Source organism: Catharus ustulatus, chromosome 6 (assembly GCF_009819885.2).
Source record: "Catharus ustulatus isolate bCatUst1 chromosome 6, bCatUst1.pri.v2, whole genome shotgun sequence".
In the NCBI taxonomy this organism is placed as follows: Eukaryota; Metazoa; Chordata; class Aves; order Passeriformes; family Turdidae; genus Catharus; species Catharus ustulatus.
In genome coordinates this window covers 52,600,184-52,627,800 of record NC_046226.1, presented here as the reverse complement: position 1 = coordinate 52,627,800, position 27,617 = coordinate 52,600,184, and the positions used below count along the sequence as shown (strand labels likewise).

Here is a 27,617-nt window from a genome sequence, read left to right as displayed (position 1 = left end):
AGGCATGAGTGGGAAGCAGATCTCATCAGGACTTGCCATAGTATATTCCCAACTCAGTATTTTATTTCTGTAACTATAAAATTAAATAAGTGTTACACAATATTAAACAAACAGAACTTTTAACTTTAATATTCAAATTCAACACTAGTAAGAACAAATAGAGCACAATAGGGAAACATTGTTTTAAGTAAAATGAATGAAGAGGAAAGCCAGTAACAGAACAGTTCTTCTGTCAGCCTAGGTTCAGTATCAGCACCGGTTCCATGGCCACATTCTGTTCCACATTTTGGAACTTCAAACTGAATAGTTAAGCTGTGTCTGTTGGCATCCCAGACTGCAGTTTCTGTATAGTACACTATAAGCATGATCAAACTTATGTACATAAACAGTGAAAAACAACCTGAACACACTAAACAACTATTTACAAGTATTACAACACAAAAAAAAACAAAACATACAATAGCCTCAAGAATGGGCAACTGAAGAAAATATGAACATTCAGAGAACCTCATGAGAAAGAAGAAAACATCAATAGCAAAGACATTAACAATTGCACTACACTAATACAGAGTCCAAAATATTAAATTGGTGCATTTTTTTCACAATGCACTAGCTTTGAGAGAAAAATGCTGCCTTCACTAAAATGCAGCTTACGTTTGTTTCACTTAATTGCTTTAACAAGAAGCCTATTAACACAATAATGATTGTTTTAATGCTACAGTTTACAGCAAGGACATTGAACTAAAAATAGCAGCAGTTCCACATGGCACTTAATTCCACAGGTTCCTAAGCTGTGGTTTATGCAATGCCTACAAAGTGCTCCCAGTTGAATACACAAATAAAATTCACAACAAAAGTCTACCTGACATCAGGTACATTGACTGTAGCTGGCCTTCAAGCCTGTCTTTCAAAATTTATTCCCCCTCTGCTCCAAAAAAAAAAAAAAAATTAACTATCAAAGTAAGGCCCCCTCCCTTCCTTCTTAAAAGATTAGGGATATTGCTTCTTATTACAATGCTGTAACACTACAAAGCAGCACACCACTATAGTGGTTAACCCTGGGACAACGTAACATCTAACAGTGTAACCGAAAGGCTTATGGGATAACGTCCAGGATCCTCTGCAGACAGGAGAGTAACCGAGTCCACTCACTCCAATGGTTAATATACAATCAGCCACGGAGTGCAAGGAAAACCCAGAAGCTGTGAGTAGCTGTACAACTGGTGGTACTGATGGCAGGACAAGGAAGCAGGCAGAGGAGCAATGGCATCTCTGCAGGTGCTCTGCACTCCCTGGTCAGTAGATGGTGAGGCTCAGGGAGCGGTTCATTTTCTTGCCGATGAGGCGGGACGGGCGGTTCTGTGTCGTGGATCTCGTGGTCATTCTGTCCGTGAACAGCGCGCGCTCCTCGGCCGCCGCCTTCGCCAGCTGGGCCTTCTTCAGCTCTCTGCAACACAGGGACACCGTCACACCCAGCAGGATTCACTTATCACAGCAAGATACAGCACACCAACCACAGCAGGTCACAGGTCAAGCCTCCAGGTCAATTTTAGGTTATATTGAGAGCGTTATGATTCGCATCCACCTGTTTCCAACCAGAGGGGCAGAGGTGGGATCATTACTCGTCTAGATATTCTTTTGAAAAGCAAGGGAATGAAATTAAAACACTACTCAGATTCTGAAATCCAGCCTGTTACAAGCAGCTCAATTACCAGGACACAGTAGGGTGCTTTCACTTCCTAGCACCAGGCACGTGTTAAGTCGGAGTTCATTTCTGAGACTTGCCCAAAGGAAGCATATTCAGCTACACCTGATCTTCTGTGGGAGACTCAGGCACTCAGAAGAACACAGGTGTGGGTAACTGGCAACAGACAACTCAGGAAGTTCCTTTCCCTTTTGCATACCCACATCAAAAGCTTATCACCACCTCCGTGTTTTTTGCCTAACAAAAATGGGAGCCTGCAAGGCAGAGTCACTGAAGGCAGCACAGGCCAGCGCTCCTGTGCAACATTCTGCCAACTGTTCTGTTTCAGAGAATTACCAATACCAGGCTGAGGACAAAGTTAAATCAAACTCCAGATAAAACTATAACATAGGCCAACTAAAGAGTACAGCTATCTTTATAAAGGTTTTCCCCATACACTGCTTTTCTCCTTTCTTCAAATACTGACACATGGCTAAGCCTCAGCCTTCCCCCATACTCTATTCCTTTTTTTATCTCAATCTATTAAAGAACTTTCTCTACTATAAGAGCTAGCTAGTATTTTTAATTTCACTTCTGGTTGCATAGCAAAATTAAATATTACAAAGTTGCTGCATATTGGTGCAGGTGTATTCAGTTTTAAGCTACATGTTTAACAAGCAATTCCCATTCTTGCAAGCCAAAGTATTATTCATTAACACCTGTGCCCCATCTAATCACCCCCAAATTATCACTGTGCCAGTTCACTGAAAGAAATTGCATCCAATTTTCAGTCCTCTTCCTTGTGAGCATCAGTCACAAATACACACAGGTGCACTTGCCCAACCACCACACCATTACCAGGAAATTGAGTTTTACAATATCCTTCCACTCTTCCTTAGAAGTCTTGACTTCTTGCCTAGAAATCTTGAATTCTTCCTTCCTCTGAAGAGGACAACACAGTAGAAAAGCTGAGTTGCCTTAAAAGGATTCTTTTCACTGAAGATGACTTACACACAAAAGTGGAAACCCAAAAAAACCCCTCTCCCCCAAACTACCTGAAGTACCTTATGGAGCACTATGCCACACAACATTAAAAATTACTGTGACCAAGTGTTATTTTAAAATCATAATCATTCTTGGATTTACATATCCCTTGTTGCCAGGCCAGGAGTCTTTACAAAACACTAGCTTTGCCAATCTTCTCTTTCAAGTGATGCAAAAATATTTTGTCTTCATACAAGCAAGCAACTTACCTCAGCAAATTTGCCTTTTAGCAACCTGCACAAATTGTCTGATTATTCCTTCAATGTAATTCATAATACTCTAAAGATAACCAGCTAATCTAGGACATCTGCCTGTGGTCAGACCAGCAATGGCAAGATAAGCAGGCAACAACGGAGTGAACCTGAACATGAAATTACCATCTCAAAAATAAATCAGTGTCCTGTATTCCCTCATAAAAGCCTGCCTATTATGCATTAACACATGTAAAGAGAATTGTACTGGAAGAGTCAGATGGCTGCTTATTAACTTACTAACTCTTTCCCTGACACTTAAACAGAAATCAGACTTTCCTAAAGGGAATCTCTTCTTCCAAGCCTGAATTCAGAGTGAGTGTTTGAGCCAGGGGTAGGACAAGATGCCCTCCAGATACAAATGATTCTGTGGTGACCCAAAAACACTGTCTGTGTACAGGTCAAATCAGTTCAATAACATTCCTGATGTGCCATTTCATTGACGTTCAAAACAGGTCATTTAAGTAGATTTCCAACATTTCAATGTACAAATGACCTAGGAAAAGAGACTCAAATCATCCAGATGTAAGCTAGGCTATACCTGTCACAAAAGTGTGCACTGTCCTGAAACATTTGTTTAAAAACAATGTTTTGTATGCCTTGAATACTAACAGGGCTGTTGAGATTCCCTTAGTGTTCAAGCAGTTCTTTCTGGGGAGAAAGTTCCTTTTAAAGTTCCATGACCCACTTTGTACTCTCAGGTACGCACATGCATACAGATTTGTGGATCTCGCCCACAAACAAGGACACTCCTGTTTTATCATCACTCTCAGGTGAGAACCTGTTAGAAAAGAAGTCTTGTTGAAGGACCCCAAGGACCTACTCACTTCTGCAAGAGCGAGTTCTTGAATTTTTCAGCATTCAGCTCTATCCGGAGCTGCTCCGCGCTCTTTTTTGCGGCAGAGAGAAGCACTGAATGCTTCACCAGTGCCACAGCTGAAGGCCTTTTCTCAGGATCAGGATTAATCATAACCTTGGGAAAAAAAAAAAAGAAAACAAAGCATCCTTGTTAAATGCCAGCAAGACAATAAATTACACTCATCAGTGAGCCACTAATACAAGAATTCTTACTTTTAGTAAGTCTAGTAATTCTTGAGAAAGCACTTGTGGTAGTCTGGGCAGTTTTCCTTGCCGAATTTCATGCCATTGGTCCCCGTTAGTTGGAAGTGGCTCAGCCCCAGCAGCACAGACAACAGTCAGAGCCAGAGCAAAAATATCTGCTTTTGGCAAGTGAGTGTAGTTCTTGAAAAGAAAGAAGAAAAAATAAATTCACCATTTTTTTCCTAAAGGAAGTAGCAGGCAGGTCTAACATCAGTGTTTCCCACAAACAGAACAGTTACCTCTTGTAGGACTTCATTGGCAAGGAAACGGCTGTCACCTTCTTCCACCTGAGGACTAGAGACTCGAGTTACATGGCCCAGGTCACCTGCAAGGAGAAAAGAAAGTTACTTTTCAGAAGACAATGAGATAGTGCAATTCTTTTGCACACAAGTGTGCTGTTTCTCACCTATTTTAAATATGACTCTATCAGATGACCAGTCATCATCATCACCTTCCTCTAGAGTTATACTTGGAACTGATGTTCTAGATATGAAAATGTTACCTGAAAAAGAGCAAAATTGTTAAAAGAAACATTTCTGTACAATTTCTACTTGACCTACTTTCACTACAGTTTGCTTTAGCCGTGCAGAAGTTTTATTTGTATATATACCCTGTTCAAAGAGTGAGAATCTATAATTGACTTGCTGTGGCCCCTCTGCTGGGAAGGCAGCCAAGTGTTATGCAAGTAGAGTCAATTACACAAAAAGGACCCAAGATAAACTCAACAGTTTAGGTCTGCTGGCCAATTTTATAACTGACATCTTTGTGCTCCTATTCAGAACTTGAGGGAAGAATTTACAGTTAGTAAGGTGTGGCTAACTGTTCATTTTTCTACAGCAGATTAAATGAACTGAGCAAGTTGTCAATAGAGAGTAAAGTAGTTACAAACTTACTAGGTTTGATATCCATGTGTACCAGGGACATTGAATGAATGTACTTTAAACCTCGAGCCACTTGAAGCAGCAGGTCCTTCAGTTCTGGTTCAGTAAAGTAACGCATATTCCGGTAATTTTCACTTATGGCATCCGCTAAACTGCCACCTGAAACAGCATTAAAAAAAAAAAGGTATTTTTTTACATCAAACAGTTGACAAAATAACAAAAACTAGCCCCAAGCTAAGTGAATATCTCACAAAGAACTTGTTGGCAAAACGCAGTAAGTGTAAAATATAGTGCTGTATCCTCTTTTTAGCCATATAAGAATATAATAAAATTCTTTTCTCCTGTAGTTGCCACACAAACTAACAGGATATCAACACAAGGGAAAGCACTCTCTCTTCCAAATCTTTGTCAAGGCATCAACAGTAGCAAAATGCTTCAGAAATGAGCTTTTATCTTCCTTTTTAATGGAAACTCCAGCAATTTTCTCTATTTCAGTTTGTACCACTGTACAGAAGAAAGAACAGTTCTGCTGCTCAAAAACACCTCACAGTACTTTGAGTATGTTTGAGCATGCATGACTTGGTCTGCAACTTAGTACAGTTTTTGCTTCATCCATCTGATATGCCTTTTCCAGAAAGGAATATCAGTCACTTGAGAGAAAGACAGCATGAGCTATGAGTAGGGTAATCAATTCCTAACTAGTATTAAAAGTTTGTAGACATCTGCATGTCTTCTTTACTTACCATTGCAGTATTCATTCTGTATAAGCATGTGGTCATCTTCTGCCCATGCAGAGTAGTACCTCACTACATGAGAATGCTGTCCCAGGACTGCATGTGCATAGACCTCTCTTAAAGCATTCTGCCTGTTAGTCACAAAAAACAACAGCACATGTGAGTGTTGTGAGGTGAAATTAGTACAATTTCTTATTACACTAATCTTACTGTTCAATTCTGTGGCACCGTAAGCTGGATTTGTACTTATGTCCAAACAGTAAAAATAATTTACATTATATTGAAAGACTTAATGTGTGGAACATCAAAAAACCAGAATTTGATGTGGGAGCCACACTTGCCAACCAGCAGCAATAGCAAACTTTGAGATGCATGACTGAAGTTTTAAGGAAAAAGTGCTCATAAGCCAAGAGTTTGACTGAAGTCAACATTCCCTAAATTGTAAGACTGGTATGCAATTTTGTGCAACTCAGACCTGTGGGGTTTTATGTTATAACTATTTGAGCACACTATTGTGTGTTCAAATACTTACAATATAAACTATTTGAACAACTATTCCACACATTATTGAAATGTTGGCAAAAGTCCTGAATCACAGGCTCAATCACAAACAATACTCCCAAACTGACTTAATTCTGCATGTCACTCAAGCTGACAAGGATGAGGACTTAGTTGGAAATTGTGCCTTCCTTTTATCTCTCAAACAACCACCTTTGCAAGGAAGTGTTATTCTCACTTGGAGAACAATTCCACACAGAATACTGGGACAAACATCTGGCAGGAGAGAGGCCAATCAGCCTTTTCTCCCCAGCACTGCACAGTACCTGGGTGGTGAGTGGGATAGAAAAAAATTAAGCAGCTTCAAAATTGTATCTATTTTACATTTAATTCATGTTCGTTTTATACCTTCCTCTTAAATGCATTCTCTAGACACCAACACAAAGAGCCATGTGAAGAAGAAACACCAGGAGAAGACTTGTAAGTTCTAAGAGCAGGAAGCACTCACTCATCCACTGAGCCAGCCAAGGGTTTCTTGGAGCGTTTTATTGCATAGATGCAGCCATCCAGCCTCTTCACACACTTAAACACAGAGCCGAATTCCCCAGATCCAATCTTCTCCAGTTCATGGAATTCGGTTGCATAGCGTGACTTCATGTTACTTTCTGTTATTGTTATCCTCTGCAAAGATTACCAGGGAAAATATTTAGATGTGCAGATACACAAACTGCTAAAATTCATTTCAAGGTTTAAAGATTAAGTACCTTGGCAGGTCTCATGGTTTCCTCTTCAGGCTCTCCATCGCTTGGTTCCATGTCCTCTCCACAAGAGCTGAAATTCACACCAGAAATAACATGGATTGAGTAAACTTAAAACAGAAGCCCAGAAGCTGCTGAATTTTTCTAAGATCTAAGATCTAATTCTCCTATTCTCTCTAATTTTAGTTAACTAATGGAACATTAGACATCTGTAAACACAAACCCATAAAATTGCCATGCCAATATCTTTGTTATTTCTTTCTTCATGTTTCACTGTATTGTACTGTGTTTAATGCTTGTATTTAATGCATTTTTTTCCTCCTCAAAAAAAGAGTGTGCATGGCCCCTTCCATGAGTGGAAAAAGACCAGGTCACTGCCTAGTCTATCCTCTCTGTACAGTAATTAAAAGATCTAGTGCTAAATGACTATTTTAGAATATCATGCATCTTGAAGCACATATTTTAAGAGCTGTATTATACATTGCTAACAATCTGCATGCAAAAATACTTTCTTAGAAGCAATCTGTGACAAAGTTTTTGCAGCCAAAAGTAGTTTTAAATACAAGCTTAACAAAGGAAGCTACAAATCACTCACTCATTCCAGTGTATCCTCTTCCTCCGACGACATTTGCCTTCAGAGTTGTGAAGGAACATGGAATCGGGAGTGAAGGGATTGATGTTCACATGAGGTGTTTGTCTAAAATCTTCTTCTTGCTTCTCTGATTTACCAACATTCATAAACAGGGAGCCCCCTCTAAGTTTGACTGAGCTGGAACCTAAACCTTGTGCTTTAGAAAGCAAACTCTGTATTCAAAAAAACAAACAAACGAAAAAACAAACCAAAACCAACACATTTATAGCCTTGATACTGCCTTAGACATTTAACAGTCAGGTCATGCCTGAAGCCATATTACAAAGTAGCATCAGTTGTTTAAATACCTGCATTTCCATCAAAAATATTTTCTAAGAAACTATTAGGCTTTGTACTCTACACAGAAACAGTTCGAGCAAACAAGTATTAAAATTATTTTTTAAAAGATAGCAAAGATGATGATGAGAGTAATGAATGATGATGATGAGGTGATGAATAACTTCATCACCTAAACTTCTTGGATGAATCTTTGTCCATTAAATGAACACAGATGAAATTTGAGGACAATCCTATATTGTATCACCATGATTTTCATTTGCATGATGTGGAAACTAGATCAGACAAATGATCTTTGGTTTCTACAGATTTAGGTGACAATCTTAAAAAATCAGCAAATGCAACATTTAATATTGATGCACGGGTCCATTTTCCTGAGCCTACAAAAAAATGGTTCAAGAACTTGACAGCATGGCTGCACTGTTAGTTAAATACCCAAAATTGATCTTCTGGGTGGTAATTTGCCAGACCAGGCATTTTCCAGGCACAAGATGAAACCTCTCCGAGCTACACTGGAAAGTCTGCACCTGAGTCACCTTCATCCTGGTGAGGATGCTGACAACTGGATCACAGGCAGGAGCATCACCTTATGCTAACAACAAAATAAAGATTTGACAGGACTAAAGCCTAAAACACCACAGGGAAGAACACTCGGTACATGGGAATCTCAATTGCAGTCCTCAAATCTGCACTAGACTTGCACCTGTGATTCTCAGGACACTTTTCTGTACTTCCACTGGATACCTGAACCAACTGATTCTTCCAAAAAGTTCTCCAAGATAACCTATGTAGAATCAGGGCACCTAATTTAAGAATACCACTGAACTGCTGTGTTAAGAACTGATTTTTAGTATCACATTCCACAAAAGTCTGAATCTCTGAAGCATCTGCTCCCTACAAGGTGTGTAATTATCACCAATTTTGCCTTTTACAAACTTGTACCACTGATTTTTACCAGTGAAACCCCAATGGAGATGGAAGCTGTAGAAAACCAATTAAGAAGGAAGCCTTCCTCGCACCTTAAGTCAGTTGTTTTCCATCTATAGTCTATAGACCCCTGGGAGATTATCCCCGGGGATTATCCCAGGATTACTTCTAAGGGGCTATATGAAAAGTAATGAAGAAAGGAAGGCAATTATCACTAGATTTAAATGCACTTTACACAGTGTCGAGTTCAAAAGTTGAAATCCCTTCCAGAAGTCTGTTATTGACAGATTTAAGAGCTGCCCATCTCTCCCTCTAAACTTTGTATTCATCAGTACAGCACTGACTGCTCCAAGAGCCTCTCACGTTTGATGCAGGAGTGCAGATGCTGGACCAGCGCTGGCACACGACAGCAGCACTGCAACACGAGAGGATCGCGGAATGCATCAGGCTGGAGAAGCCCTGTGAGACCACCGAGCCCAGGGACAGCTTTTCCTTAAACACCGCAGGCACGGCGATCCACCGCCTCCCAGGGCACGCCATTCCGATGGCTCATCACTCTCCCCGGGAGGAAATTCCTCGCAGGACGTGCCAGCTCACCGACACACACACGCAGGATCACACCCCAAGTCGAGCTTTAACTTTTCGGCTACGCCCCTACCAACGCCCACTCAAGCGCTGACTTGAGGACTTTTAACGCTCTACGCCGGCACTTCTCAAACATACTTTCCACAAAACACAGCCCAGCTGCGAAAACTTTATAAAAGTTTCTCCACGACTAACACCTGGGTGGGCGGCCTGCCCGAGTCCCGTCGGGAGGCGGCGCCGCCCGGCCCAGCCCGGCCCCGCCCCAGCCCGTCCGGAGCGCCCGGCGCGGAGCCGAGCGGCGCCGCCGTTACATAACGGGCCGGCCGGGCCCGGCCCCGCCCCGCTCACCTTGGGTGTGTGCGGCGTGTCGAACAGCCGCAGCTTGCGCAGCGTCTTGTGCGGCGGCGTGCCCGGGTAGTCGGGCAGCGGCGAGCCGGGCTCCTCGCCCCGCGCCCCCCGGTACCCGCCGGCCGCCGGGTGCGGCGGGGAGCGCTCGCAGCAGCGCCGGCCCTTGTGCGGGGCCAGCGGCGAGGGCGAGTCGAGTAGGAAATAGGCTCCGGGCGACTTGACCGGCGACGAGCCGAAGCCCTCCTCTTCCCACGAGTCCCCCTCGTCCGGCAGCGGCGCCGCCGCCGGCTCCATCTCCTCCTCCTCCTCCTCCAGCAGGGGCGGGTCGCTCCGCGCCGGGGTGCGCGCGGCCGAGAGCGGCGAGTCCGCCTCCTGGAACGCCGAGTCCTCGCCGGTGCTGTTGGCGCTGCTGCTGCCGCAGCCTTCCTCCTCCTCCTCTTCCTCCTCCTCCTCGCAGTCGCTGTGGCCGCTCAGGAACAGCAGCTTCTGCCGGATCGGGGCCGCCGCCCGCCGGGCCGAGACGCGCCGCGGCGGCGCCGCCCGCTGCAGGCTGAGGAAGCTCATGGCGGCCGCTCCCGCTGCGCTGCCCGCGCTCCGCCCGCGTGCGCCGCCGGTTCTGCTCGCGCCGCCCGAGAACGGCCCCGCCGCGCGCCGTTCGGACTCCGCGGCTTTCCCGCGACCGTTGGTCACGTGCCGCGCACGCCGGCCAATCGCGCCCGCCCACCGGGTTTGAAAACACGGCGCGCGGGGGCGGGGCCGCTTTGGCGCGAGCGGCGGGGCCGGGCCGGGGCCCCGCCCCGAGGCGGCCGCGCGGACGTGTCGGCCCGTGAGGCGCGCGCCCGCCGCCATTTTAGCCCCGGGGCGGCCCCGCCCGGGCCGCGGGAGCCGCTCGGGCACGGAGATCGGGGCAGCGCCCGCCCGGCCCGGGTAGCGCCGGCACCACCGTCCGGGAGGTCCGGGATACCGCGGGTACACCGCGCCGCCCTGCCAGGCTACCGCTCCCCGCTCCTCTGCAACGTGGTCCCGCTCCCGTTGAGTTGCTAGAACTGAGCGCGCTAAAAATGTCCGCAGTAATAATAACAACATTCTTTAATATACTAACGATAATGATTATAGCAATAACAAGAGCACCTTGTGCGGCAGTTAGAGACGCCCTCTCCCTTTATTAATCTCAGCCGGAGGTTGCTGTATTCCCCAGCTCCGCGCGTGGTTTAAAGGGCATTGCTCCTCCTGCGGGACTCCCACACGGACTCGCTCCCGGCGCTCCAAAGCCAGGGGTGCTGCCTGCTCTTACCAGACCTGTCCCCTACAGGTGCCACCACTCCGCCTCTTGGCTTCCTCTTCTGTCTGGTCACACCCAAGCAATAAACCTGTCCCTCTCTTCTGAACAAATCGCCCTAAACGCACCCTTGGGTAACAAAGCACATGGGACACTGTGCTGCCGCAGGCTCTCCAGGCACCCACAGCGTTCCCTGCTCACGGGGGCAATGAGGATTCACCTCCCGGAGCTGGGATGCTCGGATGGCAGCACAGCTCCTCTCCAGCCTCCTCCGCACAACTCCCCCTCCTTGCCCGGCAGACAAATCCTCGTGTGCTGCCCAGGGCTCACTCCTGCGGGAACAGAACCTCGGAGCCACAGGGATGCCAGTGTCCCCCGTGCCACTTCTGGCAATTCCTCCTTCTTTACCTCTTCTTTCTGAAAACACCTGGTTTATTGCAGAGAACTGCCCTGGTTTTAGGACAAGCAGTGATGAGCCCCAGAACACTAGCTTTGAGATTTGCATTCTGGAGAAAACTGAAAACAGGTTTCAGAAAACTGAAAGTAGCCGACATAACCTCTGAAAATGGAACAGAGATGGGGCTACATCAAGCCAAGTATAAATGCACTTGGTGTGCAATAATTCACAACCACAATAACATCCCATTAAAAATACTCATTTTTTAAAATGAGATGTCCTGTATAGCAAGTATTAACTGAAGCATTCAAATTTTAGAACGGATGATGTAAGAGAAGGCTATTTAAAAATAGAACCTCCACCACCTCTTTCTCCCTTCAAAGCCCACAGAGGGAGATGCAAAGCAATTCTCATAGAGTGACTCAAAACTTCCTAGCCACTATCTGTGGCTTGCTTCAGTCATACATGAAGTTTCCTTTTCTTTGAAAAAGTTTTGACTGTAAGTTTTCAATAACGCCCTCCCCCTGTAACGTCAAAACTTGCCCTTTTCTTCCCAAACTCAACCTAATATAACTCATGCTCTCTGGAGTCTGCAGACTCTACAGAGTTCAAAAACCCTGTTGTACTTGAGTTTGATCAATGAATTATTAATTGCTGGGACCGTTCAGTGGGACAAAATCAAGTGGAACAATTCAGAGAATAAAGTACTTCTGAAGAGAAGACAGGAGAGGAAAGAAAAAAGGAATAGAGAAATAAGGAAACAACAGTAGCATGATGGTATTAAAAGAAAGTTTATTTCCAATCTGAAAGAAATTAAGAGAAGGAAGTACTGAATAAAGATGTAGCTAACAAATGCACAGCTGCCATGTCAGAGCTCACAGGTTCTGATCTTGCACCATTTCTCTTTTGCTGTAGTCTGACAGGAGCATGAACAATTGTGTTGAAGAGATGACTTTTGCCCTGAGTGTGGAACTCTGTTCCCTGTCCCCTGTGACACCTGTAATTAGCATGAGGGGCCCTAGGAGCAGCCTGGGTAAAGAGCTCCAGGAGCCAATTCCCTCCCAGAGAGCACTTGAGCAATGGACATCACCACAGGAGGAGGAAGCTGAGTGAAGAGAAGCTCTGCATGATTCCACTGTGCCACACTCTCCCAGCAAATCATCCCAAATTGTCTGAGGCTGATCAAATTGCACCTTTGTACTGCTACGGATCTTGCAGACTCAAGCCCTGGTTCTTCCAGTAGATGTAACAGCACACAAACTGATGTCTAGGCAGTGCCTGACTGATATTCCTACAAATTTGAGTGGTTTAACGGTTTTCAGGATATATGTTTGCAAAATTGGCTTCTTTTCCTTTTTATAACACTTGTTTTTAAGGTGCACTGAAGATTTTGCTGCTAAAAATGTTTATCTGGAGCAGTGCACGCTCACAGGCAAACAGCTGCTTTTAACTAGGAGTTTTCAAGCTCAAGGAAACCATTGTTTCAACTTTTGTGGGTAGCAGGGGAAGTCAAATAATGATGAATGGGGAAGAAATAGAACAATGGCCAATTTTTCTGGCTGTCAGAACTGCCAGAGAAGTGGCATTGCCATCTTGTCAGCATTCCTGCACATGCAAGCCCCTCCGGAATCCTGCAAAACCACTTCCATCAAACTGGAAGAGTTCTGCCAAAATCTAGCTGAAACCCATTTTACATCAGCCAGCACAATTCACCTTATTATGAGAATTCACCTTAGCATGAGAGGTGTAAATGGAGTGAAAGAGCAGAAGGGGAAGAAGGTCAAGCTGCTTTTATGAAAAACAGAAACGCTGCAGCCACCTGTGCCAAGGCCGTTTACAGAGAACTGAGAGCAGAGAGAGATCTCTGCTGTTTTCCCAGCTTTTATCTTGGCTTTCAGCAGGTACCCAGGGACCAGTGTGCTTATCACCAGTGCCAGTGATGGCATTCCAGTGTTCACACAAGAGTTGGCATATACTGGGACAACAGGTCCCAGTGGGAATGTGCCAACTTGGAGATGTTGTGTCTGGGCCACTGGCAGCCTAAAGGTGAGCAGTTTAAAGATTATTTTATCTGGGTTTGTGCTGCTAACAGCTGCTGTTAGCTGGCAGCCTCTTTCTCTTCAATTACAAGGTCCAGAGTTAAATGAGTTTCCCATCAAAAATGGACTTTGTATATCCAAAGACATGCCAATAGCTGATGCTGCCAGTCCTTGTTCTCTTTATAGTCTGCAGGCAGAGGGGATATTTCTCAGGGATTCATTCACCCAGGAACTCTAAATAATAACAGCAAGAGAACAAGGCAGAGAATAGAAAGGAGAATTTGACAGCACCACGGTTTCCACAAAGTGAAGAAGAGCTTCTGGATCCAAAATCTCAGAATTTCAGGGAAGATCTGAAGGTACTCAGAAGTTAAAATGTACAAAGTACATTTTAAAAGGACAGGTTGTGCCAAGCAGTCACATACAATTCAGCAATTTTCTATGACTAAGAGAGCACACAGTCATGACACTTTTCAGTGACTCCCTTTTTTCTTGTAAGTCTGCCTCAACACTTGAAGTCTGTTTAACAAGAAAACAGCAAAACAATCTTTTCCTGAGAGTTGTATTCAGGTAAGAAATTTCCTCCAAAATATCTGAAAAGTGGAAGAGATAGAATAATTGCCATGACTGAAACAGGTACAATTAGAATGTCCCAGCCCTCTGTTGAGGCCAAGTTAAAATTCTCAAGATAGAAAGGTTTTGTACCAGCAATTAAAAACCTCACAACGTCTAATGCAAAAAACTAAGTAGTCACTACACTACTGATTTACCTCTATCACTAACCTGTTTCTTTTTTCTCCTTCAGGAAAACATGCAAAATCATAAAAAAGTTACTGTGCCTTTTTTCAAATCTACTACTCTTCTCTTTATAATCTCTTATGTGCATCATTTAAGCTAAAACATTTTACAAACACTTTTAAGTGTGCAGATAAAAAGATTTTTTAAAAATCCATCTCTGTCCTGAATGTATCTGTTTAAAAACAAAAAGCAGCTTATCCTATCTGTCCCAAAAATCACTCTTGTACTTTCTGATATTTCAGTCATTACAACCTATATTCAAATCTGAATTAGCCCTATACCACGGCAAAAGCCCCACTGGAGATGTAGCTTTGGACCACTTTTGTGTCTCCAGGAGCTTTTTTACATCCCTGTGGGGAATTTCTGTTGTGCCAGCAGACCTGCCAGATGTTGGAAAGTCAGCCTCTTTCCCTTGTCTTCCCTCAGTAAGATGCCTGTTCAGGAAGCTCTCAGCAAATTCTCCAGAACCAAGCAGTAACAGTAACACGATGGAAAGTCTAAAAGGCTCTTGAAAAATAAGTAAAAAGCACAGCAAATCAACCTAAAGGCTGATGATGGATTTAAACCAAAGAAAAGGTAAAACACTGGGGGTTTTGACAACCACATAAGATACTTTTTACTTACAGGGAAAGTTCCACACAGTTACTTGGGCCCTGAAAGTGTAAATGGTTTGTCATTCCTGTGAGCAAAATGCTGCAAATAATTAAACAGAACAGTAATAACCCAAAGAAAATCTCTTATTGTTTCAGAACCTGAGGTGGATTGGATTTAAAGGGTTTATTTCCTGCAGAGATAAATACACAGACTGTGTAGGACCAAGTGCTTCTGTGTTTATTAGGATAATTGATATAAGCTTGTTATGTTTATTGGGATAATTAAAGTCTGCTTTGAATATAACCCTGAGTTAGAAAGTCTGCTATCACCACGTTCCTGATAGGGTAAGGTGTCAGCCACTTAGTGCTAATGTTGATGGCCTAATGAGATTGTTAGATTTTCCTCTGGCCAAGTGAACTTCACCAGCAGAACGAAAAATAGAATCAAAGGAATGCCAAACTGATGGGGCATTTTACAATACACATAACAAGGAAAAATGCTTGCTTTCTGCCTCAGTTTGAATTCAATTTACTACCTTCAACAAAGAACTGAAAATGGTTCTTGATTTTTGTTTTGTTGTCACAGGTGTCTAGAAGGTTCTTATCCATAGAGCACAGGATACTTTTGGGAAAATGGTGTTCAAATATATACTTTGCAAATAAAAAAGTTCATTATAAACAAGGGGCTAGAGTGATTTTATGCATCTGCAAAGACAAGGTAATTTCCATTTTTTCAAGACAAAAATGATGCATGCTGAATAAATGCATCTTTTAAAGTTTTGTTTTAACTCTAAGGTAATAGCTGAACAGGACACAAATTACCTGTCATTTCCAGTCTCTCAAAACTTTACTGCTTAAGAAAAGCAGTTTGCATGCCACCCAAATACTAATGGCATTTCACCTGTGCTGTTTGAAAATTACACAGAAAACGTGTTTTCATTCATTAACTAACTCAGAGTGAACAGAATAGGTTTGTTATGGGGCACTTCTGCATCTTGGTCAGCTTAAGGTGTAGTCTGACAAATCTGAACAGTTCTAGAGCTGGAGTTGCCAGATTCAGATCCTTGCTCCACACCGTCTTTCCTTGCTGGCTAAAAATGGCTTCCTGTCCCTGGGGAGGGCTCCCTGAGTGCACTGGGAAGAGCACAGCAATGCAGAGGGATTTCTCTGCTACAGCACGGTCTGGCAGAAGCCAGAGCAGCCAGTGAGACAAACGCTGGCGATATTTGAGGGGTGAGGAGGGTCGGGAACTGAACAAAGTTTAGGCAGAAGAGCCTTCCCGGCTCAGCCGTGCTGCCCTTGGGCTGAGCAGACACCACGTGCCTGTCTCACACCCAGGATCTGCGCTATCGGTCAGCTGAGCTGGGTTAATCACACCAGCAGGGATGAGGGCTGTTTACAGCAGGATCTACTCTTATGAAAACCATTAGCCCTTTAGGGTAAAAGCCGTCCTGTTGTTATGCAGAGTGTGTCTGGCACAAGAGGTCATCAGCCTGGAGCACAGAAAATAATCACCTCTTTTACTATCAGAAGATAGCACTCCTTTACTACAGCAAAGCCCACCATAGGGAAAAACTGGAGAAATACTTCACAGGGAAAAGTTGACTGCGAGGTCTGGAAAGACTTCGGGCTTATTCCTTTATGGGGAGAATCGGTACAGGCCCAGAATTGAAATAGGAGAGAAAAACTGTGACTGGAAATGTGGGAATCAGTCTGTAAGAGGCAGTGATAGACTGAGCTGATTTACTTTACAGGGTTCATCTTTTACAAGCTACTTCTTTCTAGTGTGCCATTCCCTTTGAGACGATTTTCAAGAGAGGGGTAGAACCTGTGGGTAAAATACAGAGACTTCTAATGCCAAAAAGCATTTGCTTTTCTTCCTCTTCCTGAAATCCTTTTTGCCAATTTTCCTATCTAACCCGATCTTGTGCTGTCTAAACTCCTCTACAGGACCTTCCAACGCCAACATGCAACATCAGCTACCAAAACAGCTCCTTCCATTCCTGGCTGAATGGAAAAATCACCAAGGTCTCTCCACGCAGACGATGAGTCTGTTAAGAAGGCAGCCTTGGAGCTAAGGTACACAATCACCTCAGCTTTTCTTTAAACACTAAGCACTCTAAGTCACTCTACCTTATTTATTCAGTAAGTTTTCCTTTGTAGAGGTAGCTACAAAAACATGGAAGCACCACCTTTGACCTAGGAGTTTTGCAAGAATAACTGGTAAGATAAGAGTCACAGAAATAATTTTAAAAATACTAGTGTTCCTGACTGAGCTGGTTGTGAATGAACACCTTGCAGCAAACCAACTTGTATGAAAGAGAAAGAATACTCACATTTGTACTGAGGGCAGGAAATGTCCTGGGAAATCAGAAGAACTGAAGTTATTTCTTTGCTAAGTCAAAGCCACCTTTCCGGCAACCGTTTCCAGAAACTATCAGCAATGAAATTTAAGAAAAAAAAAACCTTGAACATTCACATCAAATGATACAACTTTAATTTCTAAAAGGTGATAAGTACTAAGAAACTGATCTAGTTGACAGGCAATTAATCCTCCTTGCATAGTACATTTATCTCCATGGGATATCAAGATTTACAACATTTCAGGAAAACTGGCACCTAAGTGAGCAAGCAACCTCAATCCTATACAAAAGTTACAGACAACCTAAATGTTTCAAGTTTCACTTTGTAATTTATGCAGAGAATAGCCTTTGCTTTGTCCCCATCTCTCCCACAGTACTGTATTCTCTCACTGCACTTTACAGCTGGCTGCTGTGTAGAAAACATGAAAGGCTGCAACCCACACTGATACAGTACTTCACAATAAATCAGCTCATTCTATTCAAACTTGGCCTTTCTGAGGTCAAATACCTCAAGGTACTGAGTTCTGGACTTTATTTTTTCACATAGGATGTGCGCCTTACAATACTTGGGATTCCTTAATAAAGGTTTTGTCCAGAGGCTGTTCAGTCCTTCCCTTGAGAAGGCAAAAGGTGAGGCTTCAGTTTCAGAAGTGCTCTTGACACTAATCTAAAATGAGCACTGAATCTTACAGGAAGCCAAAAATTTTTAACTTGCTTAACCAGCTTGCTAACAAGACAAGAGTAAAAACACTTCTTCATATAAAAAGAAATTGAAAGTTACATTTTGGTGTGTGTTATCGGCATATCTACAATGGATTTTTTCCTTTACAGAATGATAGTTGGAGAGGAGCATTGTACTTACATCATCATTCATCCCTTTTTTCTAGTAACTTGTGTCCTGATTTTCAAAAGCACTGATTATCAGCACATCCTAGGTACTGATTGGTAGCAGCAGGCACTCAGAACTGTTGAAGATAGACTATTAGTACTTGCACTTTTGCTGCAAATGCACCATTTGAAAATGGGTAACTTCACTTTCAGTGAAAATCACTCTTGTAGTGTTTTAGAATGTCTGAAATAACTATTACCAGTATTTGCTTAATACACTATAGTGGATTACGATCAAAATTAATGTCAAAAAATTAAGTTTATGATAAATAAACTTTGGAAAAATTTATACACGGCCGTAAATAAATAATTTGAACTTCAGTCTCAGAAGTCAAACAATACGTCGCACGACAATATCATCCTATCTAAACAATACAGTCTTGCTATATTTTATTGCATAATAATTTGAGAGTAACATCTTAAGTAAAATATGTAAAGAAACAAAATCAATAGATTTACTTTCTTTAATATTGAACAACCAGTTCTTTGTACATAATCCAATTTAAAGATAATATAATTAGCACTTCCAGCATTAACAGTCTGTATTTACAATGAATGAAATCGGGCAGATAATCTAAAGAGTATTCAAATCTGTATGAAACAAATCAAAATACGAAGATTTACAGTAGTAGGCTCAAAATCCAAGACTTTTCCATTAATGGAATGCAATTTAAAAAGGCTTCGTTGCCTTTATTACTTGTAAGGGTTCCTGAAATGGTTATTTAAACAGCTGAAATCTTCAGTAATGCCTTCATTATTTGTACATGACATTAAAAATTCATTCCAATACTTCTATTTTTTACTTGCTTGTAGACCAGTCTGAAATCTGATGAAAGGATAACAAGGAAGTTTACTATAGAATCCTAATTCCATATTCCTGAACGCAACGGTTGGAAGTAGATGATGTCAGTCCATTCCAAGGGTTATGTACACAAAACTTAGAAAATGTTCTTCACTCTTGCATAAAATGTGTACACAGTATCAGTGAGTAAGGGACTTCAACGTTTTTATGGGCTGTTGCTGGCATGAACCTTTGTTGGTTGAAAATAAAATACCTTTCACTCTATTGTTCTGGTAGCAGATTCAGAAGTTAATCATCAATCCCTGGCGTTTCTCCCTGCTGTATTCTGGAGGCTATTCTAATGGCTTCTTCCAGAGACTGTTGTTCTCCAAGCTGAAAACAACACATTTAAACAGAAAGAAATCCAAAATGTTACACTTGCATAATAAATGCATCAAAAAAGATCTCAAAGCACAGATCTGGATATCAAACAATACTTCAGCCTAAATAAGTGTGATCAGTATTGTCACACCTCTCCTGGGTAATATACACCAGCAGCTATCTAATCAGCATGACAATTAAGATAGCTGCTGATAGGAGATTACACTGGGTTTCTATGTAACTACCAAATATGTGCTTCAAAGAACTGCTGCATGATAAACACACTTCATGACCCACAAAGTAGGTGATATTTTACTTGGCAGATATTACAAAGCTCAGACAAGGCTTGCAGAAGTCAGTGGCTGTTGCACTACATTTTATCACTGGTAAAGCAAATATCTTCATTTTTCTTAACTCTGACTCTAGGAAGCCAGCTCCATGGAACACCACATGACATTAATTTATAGAAAAAGTGTACATTTATTACAGAAGCCCAAATGCACAAAAAGCTGTTGTGAGGACATTTTTTGATTCTACAGTTAGTTTAGAGAGGAAATTATCTGGTACTATCAGAAGCAAGATAACCAACCATGAATAAAGACAACTTGATAATTTTGGGAAGGAATCCATAGAGTTTTATAATACGTTCATGGGAACACTGAAGACAACTTCAACCTTACGAAAAATGTAAAGCTGGCCATTACCTATTGGCTCCAGAGAAACACATGGGCGTGTGAAAGGTAAGACCAAATTGTTGGCCTAATGGGACAATTCTAAGTGTCCCCTGTTATTTTGACAGTCACTGCATATCACATTCTGGATCCACTAAAATTGAGATCTCCGTTTTCACCTAGTTAGGGCTTCAATAGGCTACTGGCCAGGCTACTGGCTTTACCAGTACAGTAATTTCACGATTATAAGGCGCACCTGATTATAAGCCGCACTTCCGGGTGTCAGCAACTTTTCGTTCTTTGTCCACATGTAAGCCGCACCTGATTATAAGCCGCACGTTACAATACAGAGTGTGAGAAAAGGTATCTGTTCTATCACCATCTGTTGAGGGTGGGGGCAGTGATCCTTATCTCCATGGGAGATATTCTGCTAATGGGCCATCCATTGAAACCAGGCAGGCCATTGTTCTTTATCTTTTCACAACCCATCCTTCCTCCAGCGAGTCATTTTCATTGAGTCCCACTGTGGCACTGATAAAATTACTGCATCCCATTGGAAGTTGCTCCAGCCAGGGGGAAGAGCCCAACATTTCTCACCAAGATAAAAACAGAGGTTTTGGGACACTAAGGGAGCCCCTTTCTCCACTGGACTCCAGAGGAAAACCGGATTTCTCCACATCACCACTGGACCTCCAGAGGGAAACTGCACCTTGTACAGGAGCACTGCTCCAACTGAATCACATCTGTCACTGCAGGAGGATGCAGCCACCATTTAATGGGACTGCTGCCAACACCCTGCCTGACGGTGTCAGGTTGTACTCTGACTGTGTCAGGGTTTGGGGTTTGTTTCTTTGTAGTACTGTATTTCTATTTTAATTGCCCTTGTAAAGAACTGTTATTCCCAATTCCCATATCTTTGCCTGAAAGCCCCTTGATTTCAAAATTATAATAATTTGGAGGGAGGGGGTTTACATTCTCCATTTCAAAGAGAAGCTCCTGCCTTTCACAGCAGACACCTGTCCTCCAAACTAAAACAGCAACTTTTCGTTCTTTGTCCATATCTAAGTCGCACCTGATTATAAGCCGCACTTTGGGTTTGGACCAAAATTTTAGTCAAAATGGTGCGGCTTATAATTGTGAAATTACTGTACTTAGAAACCAAATGGATTCATTTATTACTATCCAAGTACAAAATAAAAGCTAATAACCCTCAGGAATAATCAATATTTTAGTTTTGAATTCTCTCTCTACTATTTGTGTATTTTAAGTTTAATTAATGTAAAGAGACTTAAGTTAATGTTCCATTGCTGGTAACAGACGAGGGGTCTGTGCAGAGAATGCCTCTTTTCCTTTCATTTTAAGGACCCACTGCTGAGGGTGCAAGTTGCTTTTTTCTTGCTCTCATGCAAACAATTGCCTTCTGACCTGGTTTCTCTTACAGGCGGTTTTGAGTAGTGCTCAAAAGAGAGGAGTTCAGAATTCAGAGCTTCTCAACTTTCAACAGCATCTGACTTGCTACTTTCCATTAAACAAAGGGTAAAATAACAAATCTCTCGTTTCTGCTTGAGGATATTAATACTATTCCTTTCAACCTGAGCTCTTAAGAGCTCTTTCATACCTAGAAATTACCTTTTCCTGACCGTGTTTGAACAATGTGAGGAACTATTTACAGAGACTGCTTGTACTGTGCTGGTTTGGCACATAACAGAAGGTCACTACTTCCAGAGATTTCTGATTATTAATTTTTCCATGTAACTGTTTGCACTATTTTGCTATTAGCATTTCAAGGTTCAAATAACAAATTTGCTAATTTTATAAGTTCATAGCAATTTATCCTTGAGAGTTTGGTGTTATATGTGTCAACCCTATATACAAAGCTGAAGGATGAACAAAAGCACTTTTTCACCTGTGAGAAGCCTATGAGACCATGAACAACTCAGTTGACCTGAAGTTTGGCCCTCCCCCAGCCTTCCCCTTTTTTTGGAGTTCTACTTGTAGATTTGGAAAATCAGATGCTGTTTATTCCTCTTCCTAACCCTAAATATTATTTTAAATATGAGATGACATGGTTGCGGGCTAAATTTTTTTCAGGGAAACCAAGCTTATTCAAATAATTTAATTACCTAAGTAGCTTCTAGCTCTAGAAGTAAGAAATGCTGCCAAAAACCCCCACAAATTATCTCCATCTTACCTGTACTGCAATTTGTGTCCCATTGGATGTAGCCAACAACGTAACAGGTCTAGTTTCTGTAGTCACTAGATGGTGTCCGTGCTGCTGGTGTCCCATTTCTGAGGAGGCACTGTGAAACGCTGCTAAGTCTTGGGCCACAATCGCAACCTTCAGGACAAAGGGACAGAATCACCTGCCTGGCAGATGTGTTCCTGCTGCTCACCTCGTGCCACCACTGCCTTCACAGTTACATGCAAAGCTGGCATCGCTCATGAGCATGATTGTATTGTGCAAAAGAAAAGTTGCCATAATTGTTTTCTCCAAATTATCTATTAGTTCTTAAAATACAAACATCCTCAGGACTGCAGCAATTCAATAAATGTGCCTACAGACCTGTGACTACCTACACAGACATTAACAAGGATCTTCATTTTCATGTGGTGCAATTTTAGAACAGTGGAATGTATTTTAACTTAAAGATAACATCATAGTTGCACTAAAAAGTTAGTTTTTAATGTACAGAAAAAACAGCTGACTCACAGATAGATACTTACACAAATGTTTCCTATCTGCCAAATAAATTACAGTCCCATAATATTAACCAATGAAATTACAGTTCATAATGGATTCTATTCTTAGTTCTGCCACTCATTTACTATGTGACTTTGGGGAAAATGTTTGGCATTTCTAGGTCTTTTTTTACAGACACCTAAATGAATCATGGGAGTGGTACCTCAGGTTTTTTTCTTGGTGCCCACTTGTTTTTAAAACATTCTACCATCTGCTGAAGTACAGCACTAGAATAGAACACATCAGCACTTAGGAGGGGAATGTGCTGGCCAGGTGCTGCAAACTGCTCTGCTGAGATACATCTCATCAATGACAGAAGTGATGGCTCAGGAGCCCATTTGATAGCAGCTCCTGAAGGGCCATGGCAGTGTGCAGGACAGGGTGTCTCACCTGCTGGCCCTCGGTGCCCTCGGCAGTGACCATGGCCACGGAGTGCGTTCCCGCCGAGGAGATGACGGCGTCGTGGGCAGGGACGGTGATGGTGGTGCCATCTTGTGTCACCATGGTGATGGTGTTGCCGATGGCCTGCATGTCTGCCTGGGAAATGTTCACCTGCAACACAGAGCAGCTCCTGAGGCAGGGCAGGCTCTGACTGCTGCTCAGGTCACAGCCCTCCTTCCATCTGCCTCACGGCTGGGAGCTATCAGTTCATGACCTCTCACATGCACTTACCTGTTTACAGAAAATAACTGGGCTCTCAGGAGTAGAAAGAGGCTCATACTTAATCTCAGAGCCTACACTTCCATGTTATTCAGACAGTATCCCAAATAACAGCATCACAGACTATCTATGCATGTCTAACACAGAGGTCAATGGGATTCAAGGCTGTATCACCTGACATACTTTTATCTTGATGGCAATACAAGGGCTGAGAATTTAAGCCACAAATAAACAATCTGTAACAAATTAACGTAATAAATTACTGATGTCTCCAGTATAAATGCATTAGGGCATCAGATATAATCTGATGCCCAATTTACAAGGTAATAAATCCCAGAACTGAAGTCAAGCTGAAAGAACTTAAATGTAAGAATTCTATATCAAGGCTTCTACAGGCCTTCATTTTAGAGGGTAAAAATGCCAGTTACTCAGTATTGCTGCAATGGCCAGAGCTGGCAATATAACATTGGATATTTTATTTCAGTCTGGATTCAGAATATATCTTTCATAAGTTACTGGTATTTCAGCTGCCCTGACAGCTGATACAGAAACTTTTTCCCAAAAGCCTTCAATATACTGCCACAGTGAATTAAGAGTTGTGCTGAAATCCCCTTCCAAATTAATTTCATATGAAATCCTTAAAAATACGTATCCATGGAAAACCTTAAGAAAAAGCCATAGAAATGTTCAAGTGGAAAACAGTAGCAAAGGATTTATTATCCTTTAGTTTATGTTAGAAACTGCACACTACCAACCAAGCTTGCAAAGGAAGCACCTGGACTGAAAAGACTTCCCACCCCTCAAACCCCTAAAGTGTCTGCAGACAAGACAGTGAAGATGCCAGTCAGATATTAACAGCATAATCTGGGAAGTGTGAGAAACCTCAGAAACAGGCTGTATATATAGCAGTTGTTGAAACAGCCCTTTTCAGAGTGACAAGGATAACAAGGAGAGACCAATCCCCTACCTTTGGATTAATACAGTTTCACTTAGGTATTCCACAGGAGGCACAACCCTAAACATATCCTAACACAGCTCCAAAGAAGTTTCTTTCCATAAGAAAGCCACAAACATTTACCAAAAATTCTATGTGATTTCAGAAGCTACAAAACTGTGCCTCAATTCCCAGCATGGATTTGTCAGCACCTGAACACTGTAGTTACTTACATGTTGGGTTCCATCCTGGGATATCAGTGCTACTTGTTGGCCTAATCCTGACTGAGTAACCGTAGCAACCTGTGCAGAAATGACATCATCTCCCTCCACACCTGTCACGTAGGTGATCTGGGAGCCTTTGAGCACATCTTCACCTTGACCTATTGGATACAAAGAAGGCAAGAGGATACTTTACATATTCTAAATGCTCCCAGGAGAGTAAATAACAAGGATTAAGTCCCAGTCTTGTCTGAAGGTTTAAACACTCCAACAGAAAAATTTAGTGGAAAGATGAGAAAAATAAAGGAAGAACACCAGAGGCAAGTCAGAAAGTCTTATTTTGGGAACAGGGGGTATAATCTTCTAGCAATGAGTCTAAAGACACATAAATATTACGTATACATTTAGTTCGTAAGCAAATACTAAAATGTGATAAACATTTCTAATTTATTCATTAAATGTTAACCTCTCCATGCAAGGGACTCCATGCAAACACAACTGGATTTTCTTTTTTTAAAGTTATTAATTAACAAACATACAGAAGAATATAGTGATGGTTTTGTGTGAAGATTTAAGTCAGTTCATTATCTTGATAAATGTTTAACCTCAGCAAATGAATGTTATCATTCTTTCAAAGGAAGGAATTAAGCTATAGCAAGTCTGCTTGAGGCATTCAGTGCAGTTTCCCAAGAACATGTAGCAAAACAACTCTTCTAACCAAAACAGTTTGTGTGGATATCTCCAATCTCCAGGCACATTTAAAAAAAAAAAAAATCACAATTTTACAAGTGTTTGTCCTATCACATATTTTCTTCAGTCTGATCCTTTATAACCATAAGATTCAATATTCATGATACTATGAACAGCATACTCTGAGGAATACTGCAGCACAGCAGCTCTTTTGCATCTCTACCTCTAAGAAAGTTTACAGAAACTGCTCTAAACCACAGCAAAACCAGCTCATATCACTGTCCTGCAAAAACAGATTTTTTTTTTCCTCAAGGTAGAGCCTTTACTCCCACACAAAAGATTGTCACCAGCCATGGTGTTTTTTATATATATACACACACACATATACTCTTTGAAAAATTCTTAACAAAAGTCCAGTAAGTTGTAATCAGTTTAGAGTCTCTCGGGTTCCTTCCCCACATTCATGTTTTTAGCAAGGTTTGCTGAGATTGCAATTCAAATTTCTCTCTTAACCCCATGATTTCTATAAATTAGTTTATTATCTGGCCAATTACCATGCAATTTCTGTTTACAGTTAGCCTACCACCCTAAAAAGCCTTACAGAGAAATTAAAATACCTTTTTTAAGTACATTAATGTTTAATCTATGCTTTGCTTTCGCTGTCTGTCAAAATCCCCCAGCAAAATACCATCCAGCCCATTTTTCTTTTTTTTCTCCAACTAAAGATTCAAAGGTTGCAATTCTAACCTGGAGGTGGCTCAAAGAAAGCCTCTTGCTCTTCCTCAATGGGCTCTGTGTCGTTGTGCGCTGTCCGTTTGTGCATAGCAAGGGTAGAGATCTGCTTGTAGGTCTTCCCGCAGTGATTGCAGTTGTATGGTTTGGAATGAGTATGTACAACATGATGTTTGTATAAACTGGAATACTCTGTGAAACGTTTGTCACAGCCAGGAACTGTACAGACATAGGGCTTCTCCCCTGCACGGGAAAACAAAAGGTATAAAGAGAACTTTATTCAGGCTGTACAGGAAAAATTGTCAGTAAATTATATTTAGGGACAAACCTTCTTTACCAACCATCCTTTAATTTCAAAGGCAACAGAGAAGCTCAACCTCACTAAGTTCATCAATGCAACATCTTACTCTCTTTTTTTAAGAATTACTGCTAGTACAAGTTGGGCCCATTTTTCTCCCTATCATTCCATCTAAAACATCTTTCTGATGAGGGCAGAATGATACAGGCTGAGAGCTGCAATTTCAGTTTGTCATTCTATTGAGAATTTTGTTCTTTTATTACTGGAAGCCCCATAGTTTCCCTTGATGATCAGATATATTGATTGACTAGTATCACTTTTGAGTATTGAAAGCTCTGAGGAAATCCACAGGAAGTATGTGTATGAACAATTATGGTTTCATACAGAAACACCTTCCATTTAAAAATCAATGAAACAAGTGTTCAAATTACATTGCAAATTAAAAATACAAACTGAGATAAAAAACATCCCTCTATGAATCTTGTCTGTGTTTCTATAAAATATATAATGCTACCAAGCTGATACGGCTATCATTGGCTTTGACATTTTAGAATCTTCAAATTTGTGCTTATTATTTCTGCTGACTAAGTCTGAAAATCAAGTTAGATAAGTATTTTCACATCCAGTCTATTAAAAAGGAAGTTTTGACCACAGTGCCAGCAGCAAGGAAAATACAGCTGGGATGAAAGGGTGACTCATAACAGTGAGCCAAAGTTAAGCTCAGACTTGTCCTTTACTGGTATTTATTTAAGAAACAGCTCACAAGGGAGGCAAGCCCCAGAATCATCATAAAGATCCAGCCCAATGTCCAGTTTAAAAAACTTGGCATCCAAACCAAAATAATTCTGCCTTGACAGCAAGGTGGGAAATCTAACTGCTTAAATGTCTCAGCTGAGGGGAGAGGAGGCCCAAACAGAATTACCAAGCCAAGTCATATAAACATGACTATACCCAATTAACCCACCAAAACACTGATCACAAGAATGACACAGCCTGTCCCAAGCAGATTCCACTTAAAAAATGCAGTAAATCTCTCATGTACCTGTGTGTATTCTCACATGATTCTTATAATTAGTTGCACTGGCAAATGCTCTCCCACATCCTGGCTCTGTACAGTAATAAGGCCTTTCGCCTGTATGCGTCCTGATGTGAACCTTTCTAATATTTGATGTTGTGAATGACCTGCCACATCCTTCAAAGGGACACTTAAAAGGCCTTTCACCTGAAAAACAAGACAAGAAAAGGTACATATGCAAGGGTTACAAAAGAATTAAAATCCTAAATTACACTTAGACTTGAGTGTAGGAACCTAAAGCTGAAAAATTATCTTTGAGACCCTCAGTCAGAAATACCATGAACGTGCCACTGTGGAGTGTTCTAGTTTAGCCCAAGCGAACAAAATTCAGAAAAATC

The 27,617-nt window shown here is 41.8% G+C and overlaps 2 protein-coding genes across 6 annotated transcripts in view; both read right to left on the bottom strand.

Annotated features, from left to right (window-relative positions):
- Positions 1-102: 102 nt before the first annotated feature.
- On the bottom strand, positions 103-10,303 carry WEE1 (WEE1 G2 checkpoint kinase). Of its 3 annotated transcripts, none has more exons than XM_033063647.1 (11): positions 9,740-10,303; positions 7,547-7,755; positions 6,958-7,024; positions 6,702-6,874; positions 5,705-5,826; positions 4,974-5,120; positions 4,487-4,582; positions 4,320-4,405; positions 4,051-4,221; positions 3,807-3,952; positions 103-1,447 (listed from the first exon to the last, which is right to left on the bottom strand). In XM_033063647.1, exons 1-11 carry the CDS (start codon positions 10,301-10,303, stop codon positions 1,297-1,299), a joined length of 1,932 nt encoding a protein of 643 aa, XP_032919538.1. In that variant the 3' UTR covers positions 103-1,296. The 3 variants fall into 3 exon arrangements, with proteins under 3 accessions (XP_032919538.1, XP_032919540.1, XP_032919539.1); XM_033063649.1 differs by lacking the exon at positions 9,740-10,303 and adding an exon at positions 9,530-9,596; XM_033063648.1 differs by lacking the exon at positions 9,740-10,303 and adding an exon at positions 9,170-9,507.
- A 7,022-nt stretch (positions 10,304-17,325) lies between these two features.
- ZNF143 (zinc finger protein 143) overlaps positions 17,326-27,617 on the bottom strand; it is a 37,629-nt gene continuing 27,337 nt past the window's right edge. For 2 of the 3 annotated variants that reach the window (XM_033062654.2, XM_033062655.2), the window contains exons 11-16: positions 27,247-27,426; positions 25,922-26,149; positions 24,497-24,645; positions 23,060-23,221; positions 22,121-22,267; positions 17,326-19,270 (exon numbers count right to left, since the gene is read on the bottom strand). In XM_033062654.2, coding sequence (XP_032918545.1) covers positions 19,187-19,270; positions 22,121-22,267; positions 23,060-23,221; positions 24,497-24,645; positions 25,922-26,149; positions 27,247-27,426 — 950 coding nt within the window. In that variant the 3' untranslated portion in view covers positions 17,326-19,186. Of the gene's footprint in view, positions 19,271-20,185; positions 20,251-22,120; positions 22,268-23,059; positions 23,222-24,496; positions 24,646-25,921; positions 26,150-27,246; positions 27,427-27,617 lie in introns of all 3 variants that reach the window. The other variant, XM_033062656.2, reaches the window with a different exon arrangement.

Excerpts from the sequence above, each read along its gene's own strand:
- WEE1 (XM_033063647.1), bottom strand. The coding sequence starts at position 10,303 with ATGAGCTTCCTCAGCCTGCAGCGGGCGGCGCCGCCGCGGCGCGTCTCG. Across the intron at positions 7,756-9,739 it reads ACACGCCGCACACACCCAAG|AGTTTGCTTTCTAAAGCACA; the intron begins GTGAGCGGGGCG and ends TTTTGAATACAG. Across the intron at positions 4,406-4,486 it reads TAGAGTCATATTTAAAATAG|GTGACCTGGGCCATGTAACT; the intron begins GTGAGAAACAGC and ends TTCTCCTTGCAG.